Consider the following 18,654-nt stretch of genomic DNA (forward strand, 5'->3'; position numbering starts at 1 on the left):
GTTAAATATTTATCTGTACAAAGATGCTAAGAAAAAAATCTCATGCAGACTCTTCACATACAAGAACATAATTCAGATCGCACTATGATGGCTTTACAAAATAACTTTTTTTATAGTAACTCTTACGGAGACGTGTTGCTATTATCTGTGTGCCTGGAAGCACCATTCACAGTAATTAGAAAGCTATTTCTGAAATTTATGGGTTTGCTATGGAACATATGCCAAAGTTTCCACACTCTTCACTATGATTAACAGTTACTATCTTATTACTATTACTCCAAAAACTGGACACGGACATGTGAACACTGAGGAATGAACCCCGCATACCACAGCACTCCTAAACAATTCATGTTAACGCATAAAGTTGCCATAAGATTGCTTCAGATAATTCCCCTAAATGATGGAAATATCTTGAGATTGTTATGGACGGCATCTGTCTCTGCTTAATTACAAATCTGCACTGGATTTATAATTTGTGTATATTACAAGTAATTTGCATAATTAAAACAATTAAGGGATTGACATATCATGGCAATTAGAAATGCATCAAACTCTGAATGTTGTACAAAAAGAGAGCTTCAATATGAAACATTAATTCTTTGAGAACAAAATATCCTTCAGATTCCTGCAGAACAACGTGGCTTCCCAAACCCAAGCTCCAGCTCCGATGTTCACTGAGAGCTTTCCTCAGGGATATCCGCTTCTCCTTTGAGCCGTGGCAACTCTAACCCCAAACGCTCTTTTCTTTAGTTTAATTTCCACTGCAGTCACAGCGCTAGCTTGTGTATTTATTGCCAATTTCAGCAATTCTTATCTCATTTTCCGTAGCCTTATCCTGTTTTCTTTGTCCCTCTTTTTAAGAATAAGCATGAACTGATTGAAAAAATGCTCTTGGTCCTTCTTCTTTTGGACAAGTCGAAACCGCTGATCTCTTCCATATTTCTCTGCAAACTCTTTAAATGTTGTTCTGCAGAAAAGAAAGACATTTTAAAGTTGCAACTTTGTCAGTGCATTTCAGACTCCTTGACCTGGGTGCCACATTTAACTGATACAGATATTAAAAACAAGAACATGTCCTGGGAAATATTTACACCCACATTCCTGTAATGCCCGTGACAAAGCAAGCAAGACCCGTGCTGAAATTCCTTGTGCTTCCCATGCACCTGACGTGCTTGCAACAGCTACTTTCATTTCTGATTGTGAGAAATCTGTGTGATCACTTACTGGGCAATTTAGGTTAATTAAGACACTATTTGCTCCAGTGCAGGTTTCCGCTGTCTCCATCTATCCTCGTCGGTGGCTTATGCCTGGTATTGCAATGATTAGCCTCTAATGGAGTAGAAAAACGCAGCTGAGCAACTAATTAAAACAAACGCAATTTGACTATCTGTAGCTTATGATACCTGAAGAAATACTAAAGTCGCTTGATCTTTCCCAAAAGAAGCAGCAAACTAAGTGCCAACACGGCAGTTGGAGGCACGATGAGCAACGCGAGGCCCCGGGAGTGTTGCGAGGCAGCCCGGAGCCTTCCCTGCGGCTTTGCGGGATCCTTCCCTGCGGCTTTGCGGGATCCTTCCCTGCGGCTTTGCGGGATGCCGCGGGCTCTCCGGGCTGGCTCGCGCACGGAGGGCTGCGCTGCCCCGGCCCTGGTGGCAGAACGGCCAGGCACGGCCACGTGCTGCCCTAACTCGGTCACAGACCAGCAACAAATCACTCTCCTTTGGACTCCTGGACTTCTCTCACTTAGCTGCACGTTTTTCTAGTGGTGGATCCAATCCCATTCCTACGGAAAGGGGAAGAGGTTGGAGGGAGCGGAGGAAGGCGGCGGACGCTGCCGTGCTGGCGGGCGCCGCATGGTCCACGGCAGCGGGGCTGGCCGGGACACGGGGCGCTGCTCCCGGCGCTGCGGAGCCCGGCGAGGCCGGGGCAGCAGGACAGAGGCCAGGCCGGAGACCTCGGTGAGGGCAGGAGCAGGCTCCGATGGGATGAGGGCGGGTGGGCACGCTGCCCCGACGTGCTAGAACATCTCCTTGGGGTTTTGAAGGCCTGACAGCCCCAAGAAGGCTGCTGTGACCCTGCTCCAGCGGCAGGCTGGAGCGGACGACCTCCTGGACCTGATCCATCCAACCTTCACGTTTCCATGATCCTACCGGCTGCTCCTTGCAGTAGAGGAGACGATGCAAGTGGGAAAGGGGATGATCGCTAGCAGTTAAATATAATGTGTATATAATAAGTAATGAATGACTAGCAAGAACTATTATCAGCAGAAAATGGACTAAGCTTTATCAAAGTAATTATGAAAAGATCCAGAGTTTTTCTTGATTAACCAATGGCTGGATGGTTCTATAAAACTGTCGTGGAGCTCAGTTAATGTAGGCAGAAACGTCATCACCACCACCATCCTTCACGTTAGGATTCTGAGCCTATCTTAACAACACCCACTAATCTCTGTCCTGCGTTGCCTGTGTCCCTGCAGCCAGGAGCCGGAGCCCTGGAGACGCCCCCGGTGCCGCTCGTGCCCACGGTGGCGGGGCTGGGGTGACCCACGCCGCTCTCGTCACGCCGGCGCCCAGCTCGGTCCGGCCGGGCGCCCGAGGTGTCGCCGGGCTCCGCGGCCGCCGTGCTCCGATGAGCGCGCCCGCTCGCAACGCGCACCCGCGCGAAGGGCTGCCCACGGCTAACTGGATTCTGGCTGCAGAATTCAGGCCAAGGCAGCGATTTCCGAAGGCAACGGAGGCTCCCGCACTTCTGTCTCCCGCAGCGCGCCCGGGACAAGCCTCAGGGTGGCAGATGCTCTCTGCTGCTGCAGGCCGGCGGGGTTTGCCCTTGCACACTGACAACAAAACTGCTGGGGCCACTGCTTGGCTGTTGCATAAACCCCGATTATTCTCGGTGCAAACTACATGCAATTATTTCCAGACCGTCTGATGTGCTGGGGATATTGCTGCATCTAGGCAGGCAATGCTACGCAATTCTCTGCATGTTTTAGTAAGAGGAAGCTGTAATTTGTTTGTTCCAACAATGCAATGAGAATGATAATACATAAGCTCCTTATTTTTCACATAATTTCCAAATGAAAGTGTTATCCGAAGCCACTGCATTTCCTATGATACAATTCGGGGTCTATTACTTGAAAACCAATGTAGAAAAACAAATGACTGCATTGCAGGTGTTATTTTAAATTTACTGACGCGTTAATAATACCTTTGTTAAATTATGTTTTTCTTCCATGAAAACCAACCCCCAAAAAAGTGTTTTTCACTACTGCTACATATATGCCTAATATTAATGCAAATTAGCATTCACGTACTAATTTTATATAATATATGCATGTGTATTAAAATATTATAAAATATGTTATGCAAAATGTCACACACACTAAACTGGAAAAAGAGGCAGAGAGAAGGCATATTCCCTTTCCCCATATTACAACAAAATAATTATAAAATATTAGGAAGAAACAGTCAAGATAGCATTATAAGAACAGATGTATACAGTAAGCTGACACAGAGAACAGGGTCACTGTTACAGAGTCCCAGGATGGACAATCATAGCCTAATTTGGGAAAATCCATTCTAACAAATCTCCGCAGGTCAATGCCATACCTTGGCGTTAGCTTGGATTCCTCAAGAAGCTTTTTAAATTCTTCTTTGGCTAGCAATAGTTTATTTTTTTTCTCTTTGTACTCTTCTCTTATCCTGGCCTTGACAAACTGTTCAAATATCTATTCACAAAAGGGAAACAAGAAACAAGAACTATTATTTACTCATAATAATTTTACGGTATTTATACCTGATCAGACGGGTTTTAATCTCAAGAACTACAATTCTTATCCACACTCAGTATTTCCTGAAGCAAATGTGGCTGAATCTGCTTCACAGAGGCCTGATCATTTGTTTTAATAAAGTAAAATCTGGAAAAAGCTCTACTTTGGAGAGATAATATCCTCATTTACTGATCAAGTATAACATAAATCAATTGTAGACGACTTGGTCTTGCTCACACCTTAATGCTTACAGAATTACTGCTTCTACCTTGCATCCGTATGGCCGATTGGTTCGGATCTAGTCCCTTTCCCAAATTCCTGAGTCCATCCACAATGCCGAGCACCAATATCCTGCAAGCTGCCCCAAGAAAGCCCAAAGGTGTTTCGGTTCAGTTGCTTCCACACGAGGCTCTGCACAAACCTCCACAGCAGGGCTCATGTGTTTGGGAGGGTGGACCCTGCTGCTTCCTATGGGATTTGCCAGCTAAATACGCACTAGGGTGCTCAGCATCGGGATTTTCGGTTCCATCTGCAGGAGTTAAGGACTTCTAGCTCTGTCTGGAAGTCCTGCTGGCTGCTTTAATCACATCTTTAAATACCACACATCTGGCCCTGTCAGCTCTGTGCTCCGCAAAGCAAAGCACAGGAACCTGCTAAATCAAAGGAGCTGTTCCTTACAATGCTCTTCACTTTCCATATGCACCAGCCTCTCCTTTTAACAACCAAAAGGATGCACATCAAGTACGGCTACTACCACGGTTACTTTCTCTTCACTCATGAGGATACCCAAGTGCAAGCCTACAACTCATGAAAGCCAAAATAACTGGAATAAAACTGATACTGAGCTTGGTATGCAGAGAAAGGCTGAAACAGCACTGGAAAGGCAAACATCAAACAAGGAAACGCTATAAAAGAAGTACTGTGGAGACCTAGGGAAACTAAATTTATTATACGAAATGTGTTTAAGGTGACTGTAAGAGCATTCTGGAAAAAATGGAAGAAATAATGGAGGCGATGCTGTTACTGCATGCCTTTCTGGTAGCACTGAATCTATCCTAATGAACATCATAAATCAAAATTAACAGATAGCTCATTATCCAGCACAGTTGCTCCTTTACCCTTCACTGTTCCTTGACTTAAACACTGTAGGATCTTCTCCCAGCTAACAACCCTTCAGGAAATAGCGAAGGGCAGGGGAACCGATGTGCGCACATCCAGCCCGAGCCACTCCCCGGGCAGCACGAGGATGCCCACGGGCACCTCCACGCTCCAAACCAGCCCCAACAGAAGCTCGAGACTAGAGAAAACTCCCCGCGACACCTGCAGATCAAAGGCATGGGAAAGGCCTACCCTGCCTTTTCAGAACCACGTACCGTTAGCCATTCACGTCCTCCCTCAAGAGTTCACTCCAAATCCCTCAAATGTTGATTCATTCACATCACTCAAAGAGATTCACTACTGGGGCCACACACTGAGCATCAGTCAAGGTAAATGCTTCCTAAGGGACGCTAAATACATTTTTGTACTAATTTTAGTTGTATCTAAATAGACACATCCATTAAATTGGTGATCAGGTGGCCAAGCCCAACTTTCTTTTTAAACTACTCTTGGAATAAAATGGGGTCTAATTAAATGCAACTGCTTAGTGTGAGTGTCCTTAAATCCATTACTTAAAATTTAGTTGTTAACATATATTACATAGCATATGTTCCCTATTTAATATTTTTAATCCTATTTTGTAGAGCAGCAGTTAATGATCACTCTCTTCTACCTCAGTTCTGAGCCTGAATTATCGCCACGCTTAGAAACAACGTCAACATGAGCACGTGTTTCTGTACGCAGGACTGCCAATGCTTGTTTTCTTTAAGCCTTGAATATGCCCCACAAATGAGGTCCATGTCAACAAGGTTTTGTGAAAGTACATGTTACATTATGTACATTCATTACATAATTTTATTCTATCATCTCTACAGTTGATAAAACAAAAGTAGTAGTAAATACTGATTGACTGGTCAAGGTCAAGGTATATTTTGTCATTCCTGATTCACTGAAATAAAGCACAAAATTCTTGTTCTTACACTGTTTATCAGTCTTTTCCATTCTACCAGTTTGTCTCACATTTTCATTCCTGTATTTCATTACTATTTTACTTTATTTCTTATCTTAGAAAAAAGCCAGAAAGGTAAAAAATGAAAGTGTATGTCCCCAATCCCTTAATAAATACCTGCAGGAAGCTCCCTGGGGAATCAATAAGACAACAGAGCCGCAGTGCAATGGCATAGAAATAAGCAGTTCATTTTTCACTTTGCTTATTTAAAAACCATCTTCCAAATTCTTCCTTCTCCAGGATGACAAGAGGCCAGTGAGGGACAGAAATAACTGCAGAATAAAAGAGTTCACCTTCTCTGCAACATCCCAGCATCTCTCCTAAATTTTGAGATTAATCTGCGACCTTGCAGTTCTTCCAGGTCCCCAGCAGTAACTAATGCCCAACAGAACCACTGCTCCCCTCGCGCCTTGCCAGAAACAGAACAAATAACACCCTTCAGACAGACACAGGCAGAGCCAGCACTCTGTCCATTTATATCCACCAAGTTTAGTTATTGCAAAGTATAGCAATAAATACTGGCAACTCCTGGAAAACACTCTAAGTAATAAAAATGAAGCAGTCCCTCCACAATATGTAATATAAATCACGGTGGAAGCATTACCTTATGGTCATTACCCTTTCTACAGCTGAGACTCCTAGACTCGGTGGGACTTGTTCCTCCAGCCCAGGAGACTCTCGCTCTTGGCTGTGTGCAAACTGCTTGTTCCACTTTGTTTTTCAAAGGAGGAGGCAGCATTTTCTGATGAATGGAACCTCAATTGAGTATCGTGGACAAATTTAGGAAAGACACTTCAATTCTGTTCTACTCTTTATCCTACCAAGCTAATTGCATTGTTATTACTGTTAATTTAGGAGAAGACTGTGGGCAATCAGAAGCTCCAGTACAAATAACACTCACCTGCTTACGTTCTTCAGAATTTAGTAGAAGGTAGCGTGGATCAAATACGATTTTGTGCAACTCTTTTTCCCATGTAGAAAATGCTGAAACCTGCAAAAGGTAACGATAAAGTTGCTCTGAACAATTCTATTAAGGAACTAAAAAAGGAAACGCTGTCAGGTGAAGCAAAGTGCAGATCAGAGAGCTAAGGGACCCTCTCAAGGATGTCCTGGGTAACAGACAGGGGGGGTTCGTGCTTCTGGCAATGCCCTGCTCCTCCCACACTATTACTCATTGAGACCACCTAAAGCAAGGCAGCAGTATCTAGGAGACAGACCATGTTGATGGAAAGAATCTGCAGTGGGAAAGGAAGTATCCATGTTACCCTTATCATTACCCTTTGGTAATGATAACAGCAGCTTTGAACTCCATTTAAGTAATTATCTCAGCTTCAGTCTCTGTTTAACAAATCTATGTTACAACCAAAATAAAGCTTTCTATGCATGCACAAACTAAAGAAATAATAGTGCCCATCTCCAAAGAACTATGCTTTATGTGAATGGAATGCTTCCCTCCAGTGACACTACATAGACGTCACCTCCCATCCATGTTCAGTCTTCCACTCCCTTTTGCTGCTGACTCCAGCTCCTGAGAGGCTGAATGTGGGTGTTAACACAAGCTAACGGCATCACTTCCCTATTGATAATAGGGAACGACAATGTCACATTAATAAGGAGCCTCTTGTGTGTTCGCAAATAAGCCGTTCAGCTCTGCAGGGTGTGTGAAGTGTGAGGACGCTGGGGGTGAGGCGGGGAGCCCCTTCTGCTCGCGGGGCCAGCACTGCCCCTGCAGCGCCCCGCTGCGCTCTGCTCCGGTCAGTCGCACCGTAATCAGCTATTTTCATTTGCAACCTATTTGCCAGTGTTAAAAGCATCACTAGTGACTAAGATTGTGAGGCCAAGCAAATTCGAGGAGGCCCCTTACTTCCCTCTACACCTTTGCCCAGGACCTTTTCCGAAACGGCACCCTGAAAGCTTACGGCTTAAATTCCCAGCCTGCCTGGGATACCTTATATAACACCACTGTTAATTAGTTCATCACATTAAACTCTGCAGTAATGTATTTCATTTACTTACAAAGAAGTTTAAATTCACTAAAAATAATTAATTATTATTTTTTAGTGAAGTATAAAATAGTTAACAATGGGGCAGGAAGGCTCTGGTGATGCAAAGCGGGCTCCAGCACACTGGCTTTCCTGCTAGAAGTGTCGGCCCGGGGGGCGAAGGCATTTTGAGGCTGCAGGAGAATTTCAGACTGCAAAGGGAGCCAGCTGCCCGTGCTGCTCCCCGGGCGATCATTTACCAAAGGGAAGCACGAAAATAGATGAAGCTCAAAACACAAATCTTTACAGCTTGAATGAAAAAAGCCATATAGTTTAGCTGAAAAAGTTATGTACAGACCAGGTATCGGTGCAGATTATATTTGCAGGGCAAATAAAGGAGTATAGAGTTACGGGATATCCCGTATTCAGTTTTAAATTGGACTAAGTATACTGCTCAGGTAGTGTGTGCAGCAAAATCCTCAGGACAAAGTTGTCCTCTCTCAAGCATCTTTTCATGAAGCAAGCTATTCAACACAAGCTGAAGACAGATTCCTCAAGGCTAGGTAAAAGGAGGACAATATGCCATATAATCTTTTATCTTTACAAATGTTTCTTCAATTTACGTTTCACATATGGCAGACTTGCACTTGAGAAAAAATTACTACTACTACTACTACTACTACTACTACTATTTCTAATAGATTAGTAGCTACAAATATCACATGCCGTGTGACATACTCATTTCAGACCTCTGTAAATTAAGATGCTGATATTCTGACTCCAAGTGAGTCTTGTAGCGTGGTCTCCTTTACTACAGTGTGACATTCAGCCCTGGGACACGTGCTGGGAGCGCTGGGGACGGCCTCTCCATCCTGAGAAAACAAGGACTTCAGTGGCCCAAAAAACACAGCAGCCAACTTTGCAAGTCGCTCATCTATCCATCCACCTTACAGACATAAATATAAAGTGTACTGCAAGCTTCCCTGGCAGGAAAAACATACAGAAAACACATATATGCTACAGGGTGGATGTCCCTGCAGCTCAGCTTACGCGGCGTGGTGACACTGCCGTGGGGCTTGCAGAGGTGCCAGGGGCCACCAGCCCCTCCAGTGGCCGTGGCACCACCAAGGGCACCAAGTCAAGGCTCCACAGCAGGAGCAGAACCAGGCTTGGGTGTGCAGGAGCCCTGAAGACAGCCTGAATGGGGAATTTTCATCCTGCAGGATACGGTCTTGTTTGCAAAGAATTGGTTGCAAAGCGGCAGGTGGGGGCTGCAGTCCCTCCTCCCGCCTTTTTCTTTATATTTCCAATACAAGGAAGGCAAAATTATTAATATTTTCTTTTGTTAGCCACATAAAGCTATATCCTGAAAGGCCGCTGTACCTTGAATGTAAAGCGATTGACAGCAATCAGAAAGAATATTCAAGGAGGATCACATCAGAAATTACAGCTTTACATAGGAAATCTTGGCAACGACTCGAGCAGCGCTGCTGCCTCGGGGCTACAACCAAATCTTATTTTAGTTGCATGTTACAGTGACTATTCCTCCGTTTGTTCCTCTTTTATGTATGGTTCACAAACAGAAGGTTCAGCACAAAGTGGAAGAACTTTATCTAGTTAACACACTCGGTGATGCTTTCAGAGGCCCTCTTGAAAAACAGCATTATGAGAAAATAGCAGGAGACCCTCATTTCAGTAGTGAGGCTAAAACAGCTCTCCCGGCCTCGCTGCATTTCACAGCATGAGGGCCACCTGGGCCATCAGCCCGCCCCGGCGTCAAGCAAACGTTCTGGGCCAAAGCCATAAGGAGCTTCTCACCTCCGTGCCTTTAAACAATAGCAAAGCAAAGAGGAAATCCACTGAATTTCTTATTTTCACAAACGAGGCTGAAACTTACACTTTATATCCTTTATACTTTTAAATTTTGACTTTTCTTCCCATGACTTCAAATATACAAACAGAAGCCTTCAAACAGTCCTCATATATGAGATTTTTTTTTGAGCACAAATAACAAAATGTATTAATAGAACGGTTCTAGCCCTGATACAGTTAAGCTTCTGCAATCCAACTCACTCATTATACACCTTTTAAGTCTACTAATTACTAATGGTAAACATTATCGGTTTTACTGCCTAACAACAGCCACCTTGATTTTTGTAATGGAAATTACATAATTTATATGGAAAATATGTTTTGAGAGTGTTGGCAAGACATCTGCACACACTAGTCCATTACAAACTCATTTACATGCGCAGGATTAGCACCCAAATGCGTTCTGTGTATTAATTTCATGACGTCTCAGCACAAAATCATGGGTTCTCTGGAAAGCGCAGGGACAGGGTGGGATGGAATTCTGCAGGGCTGGTTTGATGTCTATAAATAAGTGCATGCAGAATTCCCTGTATTGGTGGCGATCTTTACAAGGCTGTTTCCACACAGGTTTGTAACCGCTATTGGAGAACACAGAAGTGAAGTGCAGTGCTCCACAGAATCCGACCCCGGATGCTCTTACTGGGATCTGTAATTCACTGCTGGTTATGAGGCTCATAGCATTGACATGTTGTATTTATAAATTGAATTTATGCTTCATCTATCTGCTCATAACCTTGATGAGATCACATAAAATGCCTGAATACCTGGCACCATCCCCGCAGCGCGAAGGACGGATGGGGGCCGCGGCGGCGCCCGCGCTGGGAACAGCCCCGAGGGGCCCTGGCTCCGCGACCAGCCGGGGTGCAGCCCCGCGCGGGGCCCCCTCCTGCCACCCACCTCCTGCACCAGCTGCACCACCGAGCGCTCTCCCCGGGGCGAGGATGACCAGGACATGCACAGGAGCGAAGAGCTTGCAAGGACCATTTCCCAGCCTCGTGCTGCCTCGGCGCTGGCACACAAGGAGTGTCCTTCCTGGTCCGGTGTGTAATGAACGTTTCTGGGGCTCCCCTGGCACCCCTGGGGTCGTGCACGACAAATTCCTTCTCCTGGCACCAAGCCTCTGCTCTGAGCTCCAAGAACGACCACTATCAGTTATATGTGGGCATGACTTTATTTAAAGTTACCTTTTGAAAGTGTGTAGTGTTCTGCATGGCCGTATGTTACTGAATGGCATCAAAAGATACCTAAATAATTATGTAAACCTAACATTTTTGGACATGAAGTTAAGAAAATATTTTTAAAATAGGTAATTATATGACAGTGCCAAATAACATTTTTTGTGCATAAGCTGTTTAGAAGCCAATATTCTCAAATAAACCTCCCTTCCATTACAACATTGCCAGTGTAAGAATACTCCAAAAAAAAATTGTTTTTTTTCTCAGTTGCATTAAATTGCAGAGTAAGCCACATCATGAACCTCTATCCACACACCGGTAACAAGACGATATTCACCAGACTGAAAATTCCAGCAAGGGAAGGCGAAAGCTCCCCGCGCAGAGGCGGCCAGCCGCCGCGCGGCCCCGCGGTGCAGCCTCGCAGCCGGGAGCTGCTGTGCGAGGCGCCGCCAGCACGTGGAGCCGCGGCTCGCGGCTCACGCTCCGCGCTTACCCCTCTCTCCAGAAGCATGTCCCGGAAATGCGTGACGCGCTCTTCCCGCGGGAGCAGCTCCTCACGGGCGGGAGCCTTCCTGCTCTTCTCCTCCGCGGCACGCCTGCCCGGCTCGCCCAGCGGCGAATCTTCTGTTCTTTAGCGGGGAAAGACAGGGCCGGGTCAGGAGCGGAATGCGCGGCGGGAAGCGGGATGCGGGCGATGCCCTGGCCCACCCTGCAGCTGCTTCCCGCGGCCTCTGGAAGTGCCGCTGTCCCGGCGATCCGAGGGCCCGGCTCAGCAGGGAAGCGCCAGCGTCAAGCCAGCACTTCCCAGGCCACGGCAATGCGATGGGTTTCTATCCCGTTTGTCAAGGAGGGAAGATCTTAAGGAGTCACTGCAGAACCTCCTCTGGTTATTTTTTTTTTTCTTTTGTTTGTTCTGTTTTGTGCCCCAGAGCTTCCAGACTTCAAAGAAGCCGGGAAACTCAGATCTGGAATTCAAAATGCCCATTTGTCCCCCCACACTCATGGCTTCTTAATACTTTGAGCAACGAATAGATTCAAGCTTTGCTTAAGTTAAACAAAACATTAAAGCCAAGGCTGTGCAAATGATGCCAATGTGCAGAGCAGGACAGCACTTAGAATCTAGCATCCCACAAGAAACAATTACACTTTTAGCAATGCAATTTTCACTAATATTAAATAAAACTTTGCTTTGAATTTGACATAGAAACACTTTTCTACTTGCATTGTGTTCTATGATACAAAAGTCAAAATTTCCTTCTGAGAAAGTTAATTATATCAGTATGCAATATGAATCCTCACATATTAGCTTCCATTTGTGAATAATTACATTACTCTTAAATTTATCTCGAATTATATTATTAGTGATTTGAAGGATATCAAATTGTTATTCTTCACAGAATGATAGTGGCTTTTTATTGCATTAGCAATTTTTATTCTGTTATATGATCCATTAAACACCCAATCCAATTTTCCATGTGCACAAAAAGCCTTTTCAAGCTGAAAAGCAGGGAAATATAGCATGCTATTCCATCATTTAATCATCAGAAAGGATCTTCTCTAGTACAGATAATTGAAAACGAGGCTGCAAATCAGACAGACTTTCTTTTTTTCTCATACCAAGAATTACAATTAAAACAATATATTGTTTAGTCAAATAATACAATAATCTGTAGCCAAAATACAAGAGCAGCTCTGACTTCGTGGCCAAGAGGACCCGCACACAGAGCCTGCTCTGAGGCTTCTGCTATCCCCATTTTGGAAGCCTCCAGATCTCGAAGCAGCTAGGACAGCCATGCTGCCATTCTGCTCATCACAATATGCACTGCTGCTTTTAAAACAAAATATAGATTTTAATTTTTAAAAATACATTTAAAAAAATACAGGAAATTCCATCTAAACATAAAACTTCAGAGGGTGGCCGGGCACGGGGGCGGATTGTGAGGGAGGCTGTGGAGCCTCTGTCCTTGCAGAGACTCAAAGCGACCAGCCGTGGTCCTGGAGCCCCTTGAGCCAGCCCCTCTCCAGGGGTCCCCATCCACCCCAGCTCTGCTGCGATGCTGTGAAGAAATCCCAGGAACACCTGAATTTCTCTGGAGAATTGTTTCTTTTCCATTTAGTACTGTCAGGGCATTGCTGGGATAAATTCTCAAATACTCAGTGAAATGCACTGAGGTATAAAAATGAATGATAAGTGAATGATAAAAATGATAAAAAATGAATGATGGTGATACGTATTTTAGAGAATCATGGAGCTCAATGAATAAATGGATACCTTAAGAGCAGCTCTCATAATTTATCCATACAAAAGAAAATATTTTTTTTCTCTTTGCACTTATTTGTAGATGAATTTAGCTCCCCAACATTACATATGGATAAGTAAACTTTAGAACTTACTTATTTCTCTTAGTTTTGATGCTGAGATCATCATTTTCATCCCCTGGGCATGAACTAATGCTTCTATCTGCTAAAAGAAAACAAATAAAATTAATATGATTATAAAAATTCCCCAAATTCATTTCACTTCCTGATGTTTGTCACCTCCTTTTCAATTGTGTGCTGGAAAAACAATATATATTTCATCAGATCCACAGAAATCAAGATTTGAGTGAAAGCAACCAAACCCACCGTTCCCATTCTGAACTCGCATGAGAACTTCTTTCCTATGTGACCTTCTTACATAGGTGCACGCAGAGCAAGAGTACGGAACGACTACGGGATCTGAAGAACCTCCACATTCCCAGGGCTCCAGAAGAGCCAAGCAAGAGCCACCACTCCTACTTTTGCCTGGATACTCTTCCAAATCGGACTTTGAAGTGGTGTGGTTATTCAGAATAAACGTCAAGCAAACAGAACAGGGATTTATTTCTGGAATCTCAAAATGCTCATACTTTTTTCGAGTATGCAAACTAGAGATTTGAGCACCATCCAGGCAGACAGTCTGCTGGAGCTCAGGTCCAGCCACTGCGTGACTGTGCTGCGGACTTTCCAATAGGATCAGACATCAGCTGGGCAAAGTCAAAGACAGCCTGGTTTGATTGGCTTCGGAATATCGGAGACTAAAGCTTGGACTGGTAATAAAGACTGGTCTTGCCATATAATAACTATGAAAAGATTTTTTTTAAAAAAAGGCAAAAATAAATATAAAATTAAACCTAGGTTGTAGAGATGAAGATGGGTGGGTGAGCAGCTTGGAATAACTCGACGTGGTAAAATCTGATTTCACAGAAGTCAACCCAGCTCCCTAGACTTCAGCTGGTTTATGATTTCACCTCCAAGGGATTTACTTGAAAAAAAAATACAAATAAGGAATGGTAATTATTTTTAAGCTTATAAACTAATATCAAGTTCTTATTTGTGTGGGTCCAATTTTTGTAATACTGAAGCTAAACAGCCTGGCTGTTTATTTTGAATGGGACAGAATATTGTTCCTATCTCATTTTGCTTCCCTATTTTTGGAAAATTACTTGTATATATTAGTGCACTTCCAGCAAATGTCACTCTTTGTCTCTATTCAGTACAACAATCCTTCCTGCCAAGCCCAGATGAATCTAGAGGACTGTAGGTGCAATAACGAGCGGGCAAGCACAGCGTTATTCCCACCAAATCTCCTCTCATTTCCGTATTTACTCCCTCTGCTGATAGGCGACCTGTGTGACGCCCTGCTCCTGGCACAGGGCACCCCGCTGGCAGGGGGATGCGAAACCCCTCTTGCTTCACTGCTGCGAGCGACCGCGGGGAGAATTCTGCCTCGGGAGGGACAACATCACCCCAGCACCATCGCGGAGGATTCCATGCCATGGAAAACTTAGTAAAACACGGCAAATGATGTCCCTGCTCCCACTTGGCAAACCGCTGACCCGTCCTGCAGCACGGGGCCCGTGAAGATCATATACTGATGGGCAAAGGGAGGCGAGGCAGCCGAGCACAAAATCTGGTAAGTGATTTAAAGCTGGAGGAAGAATATTACTTGACAGTAATCTTGCCATGAAATCACGGAGCCGAGTGCCAGCCCAGGCTCACTGTCTGCCAAGCTTAATTCTAATTAATTAAATCATTCAACTAATTCCAGGCCGGTAGCGATTTCCAGTTCACTTTCCCAAACAAAAGGAAAGGACCACGTTTTAGCAGGAGCCTTAAAGCATTGTCAATCCACTGGCAAAATCCACAAATCTGGTTCATAATTTTGGAAGGAAGCTCAGCACACACAGAGCTCACCTAAGACTAGGAGTGCACCTATCTTATTTATATGGTTACTAACCATTAGCTAATATCCTATTTTATTTATGCTTTTTTCTCAAATCTAAAAAATTCAAAGTATCTGTGGGAACAGAGTGGACAAAACCAGAACTTTCAGCATGGAACAGGATCAAACATGAATCAGTATGTAGCTTTGCATATTTAAAATGGCAATTTTCTTTATTCAGCTGGGAGTAACGGGAACTTTTTCTCAGAAAAAGAAGGAAAAGGAGAGAAAGAAAAAAAGAAAATTTCAAACAGAGACAAATTTCTTGATATTACAGGGGGGTTCACATCCAATTCTCCCACTTGCCACTGTCCCTTAGCGGGAACGGCTTCCCGGTCCGTGAGTTTTGGGTGTCTCGGGCGTCCTCACGCCCTGATTATTTTCCCCTGCCCTAAGCAGGTGTCCAGGTGTCTAATGAGCTGCACGGCTTGATGGCCTGGGCTGTACAACCCCACGGGGCACATGCCCGAGTACCACAGCAGCTGAGAGCGGGCGAGGGAAATGCCTTTATCCCTTGCAATATGAAAAATTTCAAAGGAACTTTGAGACAAGGGTATTACGGACAGGATATGATTCCACAGAAACAGAGAGGAGGAATGACAGCAAAAACACACCTGCGATCACAATGGGTTGCACCATCCTTCCAGAAAGCTCTAACTTGCTGAAAAGGATGATCAAACTATGCAAATCTCCCTTACAGTCACAAAAACCAGCCCTGTGCCAACCCTTTAGGAAAGACTGGTGACACCTCCACAAATCTCTGAAGAGCTAGCACTTTGTGGAGGTAAAAGAGTTGATAAATGAATAATTTTTCATTTATGCCTAGATTATAAATGCACTTGCTCTTTCAGCGGAGTGATGCACAGATAAACGGTAACACTCCATGAATTATTAGGCTCACTCACGTTTTTTGTGCCCTCGATTAAAAATTCTAATTAAAACTCTACAGCAGCCGCCAAACTAAATAAATTTGGCAACCATTGTTGCAACACACAGCTCATTTCTTTTATTTATTTACCCAAGACTACAATGTAAGAGCAAGGGTAACAAATAATTCCTTTGACCTCGCCAGCTAATATACACAAATTATAATCTGCTTTTCTCAAATACTGAGCAACCACAAGTTCCAATTATATTAAAGAAGATGAAGACTATTAGCAACAACGGAAACCATGGTCATAAAGACCCTGGTGCATCAATCAAGTCTTAACAGTACATATACATGATGTAAGGGCTGAAACACAAAGCAAAAATTAAAATTTGGAAATGACACATATCAGCAATGGCTTTAGAGTCTTCCCATTATTTAATGACAGACTATTAATAATGACCCTCGAGCTTATCTTTGTTATCATGCTCCCGCCAGCCAGTAATTAATCCATCTTTCAATATACCCTGCAACACAAAACTTATGCTCTATTTTTCTCCTGAAGGATGAACTTCAGCAGATACACTCTGGAATTACCAGATATTTATCAAAACTTGCTCAAGCCATAAAAAAAAAAAAAGCCATATGATTTTGTTTCCAGCCTCTCGCAATATAAATTTATATTGAAAAGCATAATAATAGCATCGGTTGCTAAGAAATACCCAAATAGAAGAGTCTCTGCAGCCTTTGCTCTTAAACTTGTCGGGACAGGGTGAATGCTGCCGGCCTGTGGGGCGCGGGGAGCTCGCCCAGCGCGGCTGCAAACGCCTGCAACAACGGCCACGGGCACGCTTCCTTCCCCGCCGTATTCCTCGGCCTGCCACTAGAGCACAGGGGCAGCTGGAGGGGAAACCAGCACTCAGCAACACACAGTGTGTGCGGGAAGGAAGGATTCCCTGGCACAGCCAGGCAACCATTTCCAACGTCCGGCAGAGGCTGGGATGCGTGGTGGCCCTGGTCGGGCAGCCCCGGAGCTGAGGAAGGAGGGGAAGGAGGAATGAGGCTGGAAAACTCCGCCGGGAAGCGGCCTGCCTGCCGAGGAGCAGGCGGCAGCGCTCGGAGCGCGGACACCGGCACCTCCCGTTCGGAAGGAAGGACTTGGCAGAGCCTCGTCCCCACCGAGCCGCCACGTCCCCAGCAAACCTCTCGGCGCTCCTTGCAGATCTGCTACTGGGAATTTGTTCTCCCTCTACAATTTGGCTGAGCAGTCATGAATACAGCGCAGCTCCCTTTTTCACAATAGTTCTTTGGATGAAGAACATGAGGCTAATGCCTTCCTAATGTACATCTTGGAAATGTAAGCGTAATAAGACATAAAGGCAGTGGCTTCCAAGATGTATTTTATACATCCTAAATAAGAAGCCATCTATTTCTTCATTGGAAATAACAAAAGTCCTCAATTCCCAAGTTTAGCGCTTCAGTAAAACAAATATTTAGTAGTAAGCATCAATTTTAACACAGTACTTACATAATGAAAACCATTCTAATTGGTTATCAAATATTCACTGAATGCACTTAGCAATCAACCTTCATTTACCATTCAAGTTTGAATAAATGCAAATAATCACAGCATGAGTTACTTGCTGAGGTTTCCAGTTTGCGCTTATGAGGTGGGTCTTCAATGATCCTGTTGATGTCACCACGGTCCTTTAGGTCCATTGGTTTCTCCCACACGGACAGCTGCATTGTAGGGTTGAAGAAGAAGACTCTGTCATCTCCAGTCCAGACTACGCACCTATTTCAATTGATAAATCACGCTTAGGTAATATCAAATACACTTAAAAACAAGACATTAACTCATGGCTAGGTTGTTATACGCTGGTTTACATTGCACAGGTGACATCCATGTCAAACTGGCAATGCGTACAAGGCCCTGCTACCTCTGTCAGGTTATCTTGAGGACAGTAACTCCTCTCATGTCAATGAAATGCCACAGAAATGGCAGAAAACACTCCGTAAGAGCAGCAGATCCCGTATTTTATTGCAGTAAGTGGAAAGAAATAGGAAGAAAACAGGGATGTTCATAGCGAAAGAAGAAACAGGAAAATACATTTCATATTTTACAAGTGTTAAGTGTGAAAGTGGGGAATCATAGAAATCTGGATGTCTGCCCCACGTGCAGTCTCACTTACACACACGTGCACACACGGAAGGGGAATACGCTCGTGTCTGAAACCCAGACACCTGGAAGGAGCAAATCTGATCACTAGGAGCTCTCCAGCGCTTAGCTGCCGTTAGCACAGCAGGGAACAGAGCTCTTCGAAATAACTCTGGTCTGGGGAAAAGACTGCAGGCAGAGAAAAGCCAGGGCACCGCAAAGCAGCTTCACAGCGTGCTCAGGAACGGTCTGCACGCCACCGGTACCGGTACCGGTGCTACGTGCACCGCCCGCGAGCCGGAACAGCACCCGGACCACGCGCACCACGGCTGAACATCCACCAGGACAGCTGAGAGTCCACCAGGATGGCTGAACATCCACCAGGATGGCTGAACGTCCACCAGGACGGCTGAACGTCCATCAGGACGGCTGAACATCCAACAGGACAGCTGAACGTCCACCAGGACGGCTGAACGTCCACCA

General features: G+C 44.7%; 1 protein-coding gene across 1 annotated transcript in view; it reads right to left on the reverse strand.

Moving 5' to 3' along the window:
* Positions 1–18,654, reverse strand: part of TCERG1L (transcription elongation regulator 1 like) — a 28,755-nt gene continuing 10,101 nt past the window's right edge. The window contains exons 4-9 of the mRNA XM_026036236.1: positions 17,654–17,808; positions 13,297–13,366; positions 11,396–11,531; positions 6,775–6,864; positions 3,606–3,724; positions 1–967 (exon numbers count right to left, since the gene is read on the reverse strand). Coding sequence (XP_025892021.1) covers positions 811–967; positions 3,606–3,724; positions 6,775–6,864; positions 11,396–11,531; positions 13,297–13,366; positions 17,654–17,808 — 727 coding nt within the window. The 3' untranslated portion in view covers positions 1–810. The remainder of the gene's footprint in view (positions 968–3,605; positions 3,725–6,774; positions 6,865–11,395; positions 11,532–13,296; positions 13,367–17,653; positions 17,809–18,654) is intronic.

Source organism: Nothoprocta perdicaria, unplaced genomic scaffold, assembly GCF_003342845.1.
Source record: "Nothoprocta perdicaria isolate Ctin4 unplaced genomic scaffold, notPer1 scaffold_172, whole genome shotgun sequence".
NCBI classification, from domain to species: Eukaryota; Metazoa; Chordata; class Aves; order Tinamiformes; family Tinamidae; genus Nothoprocta; species Nothoprocta perdicaria.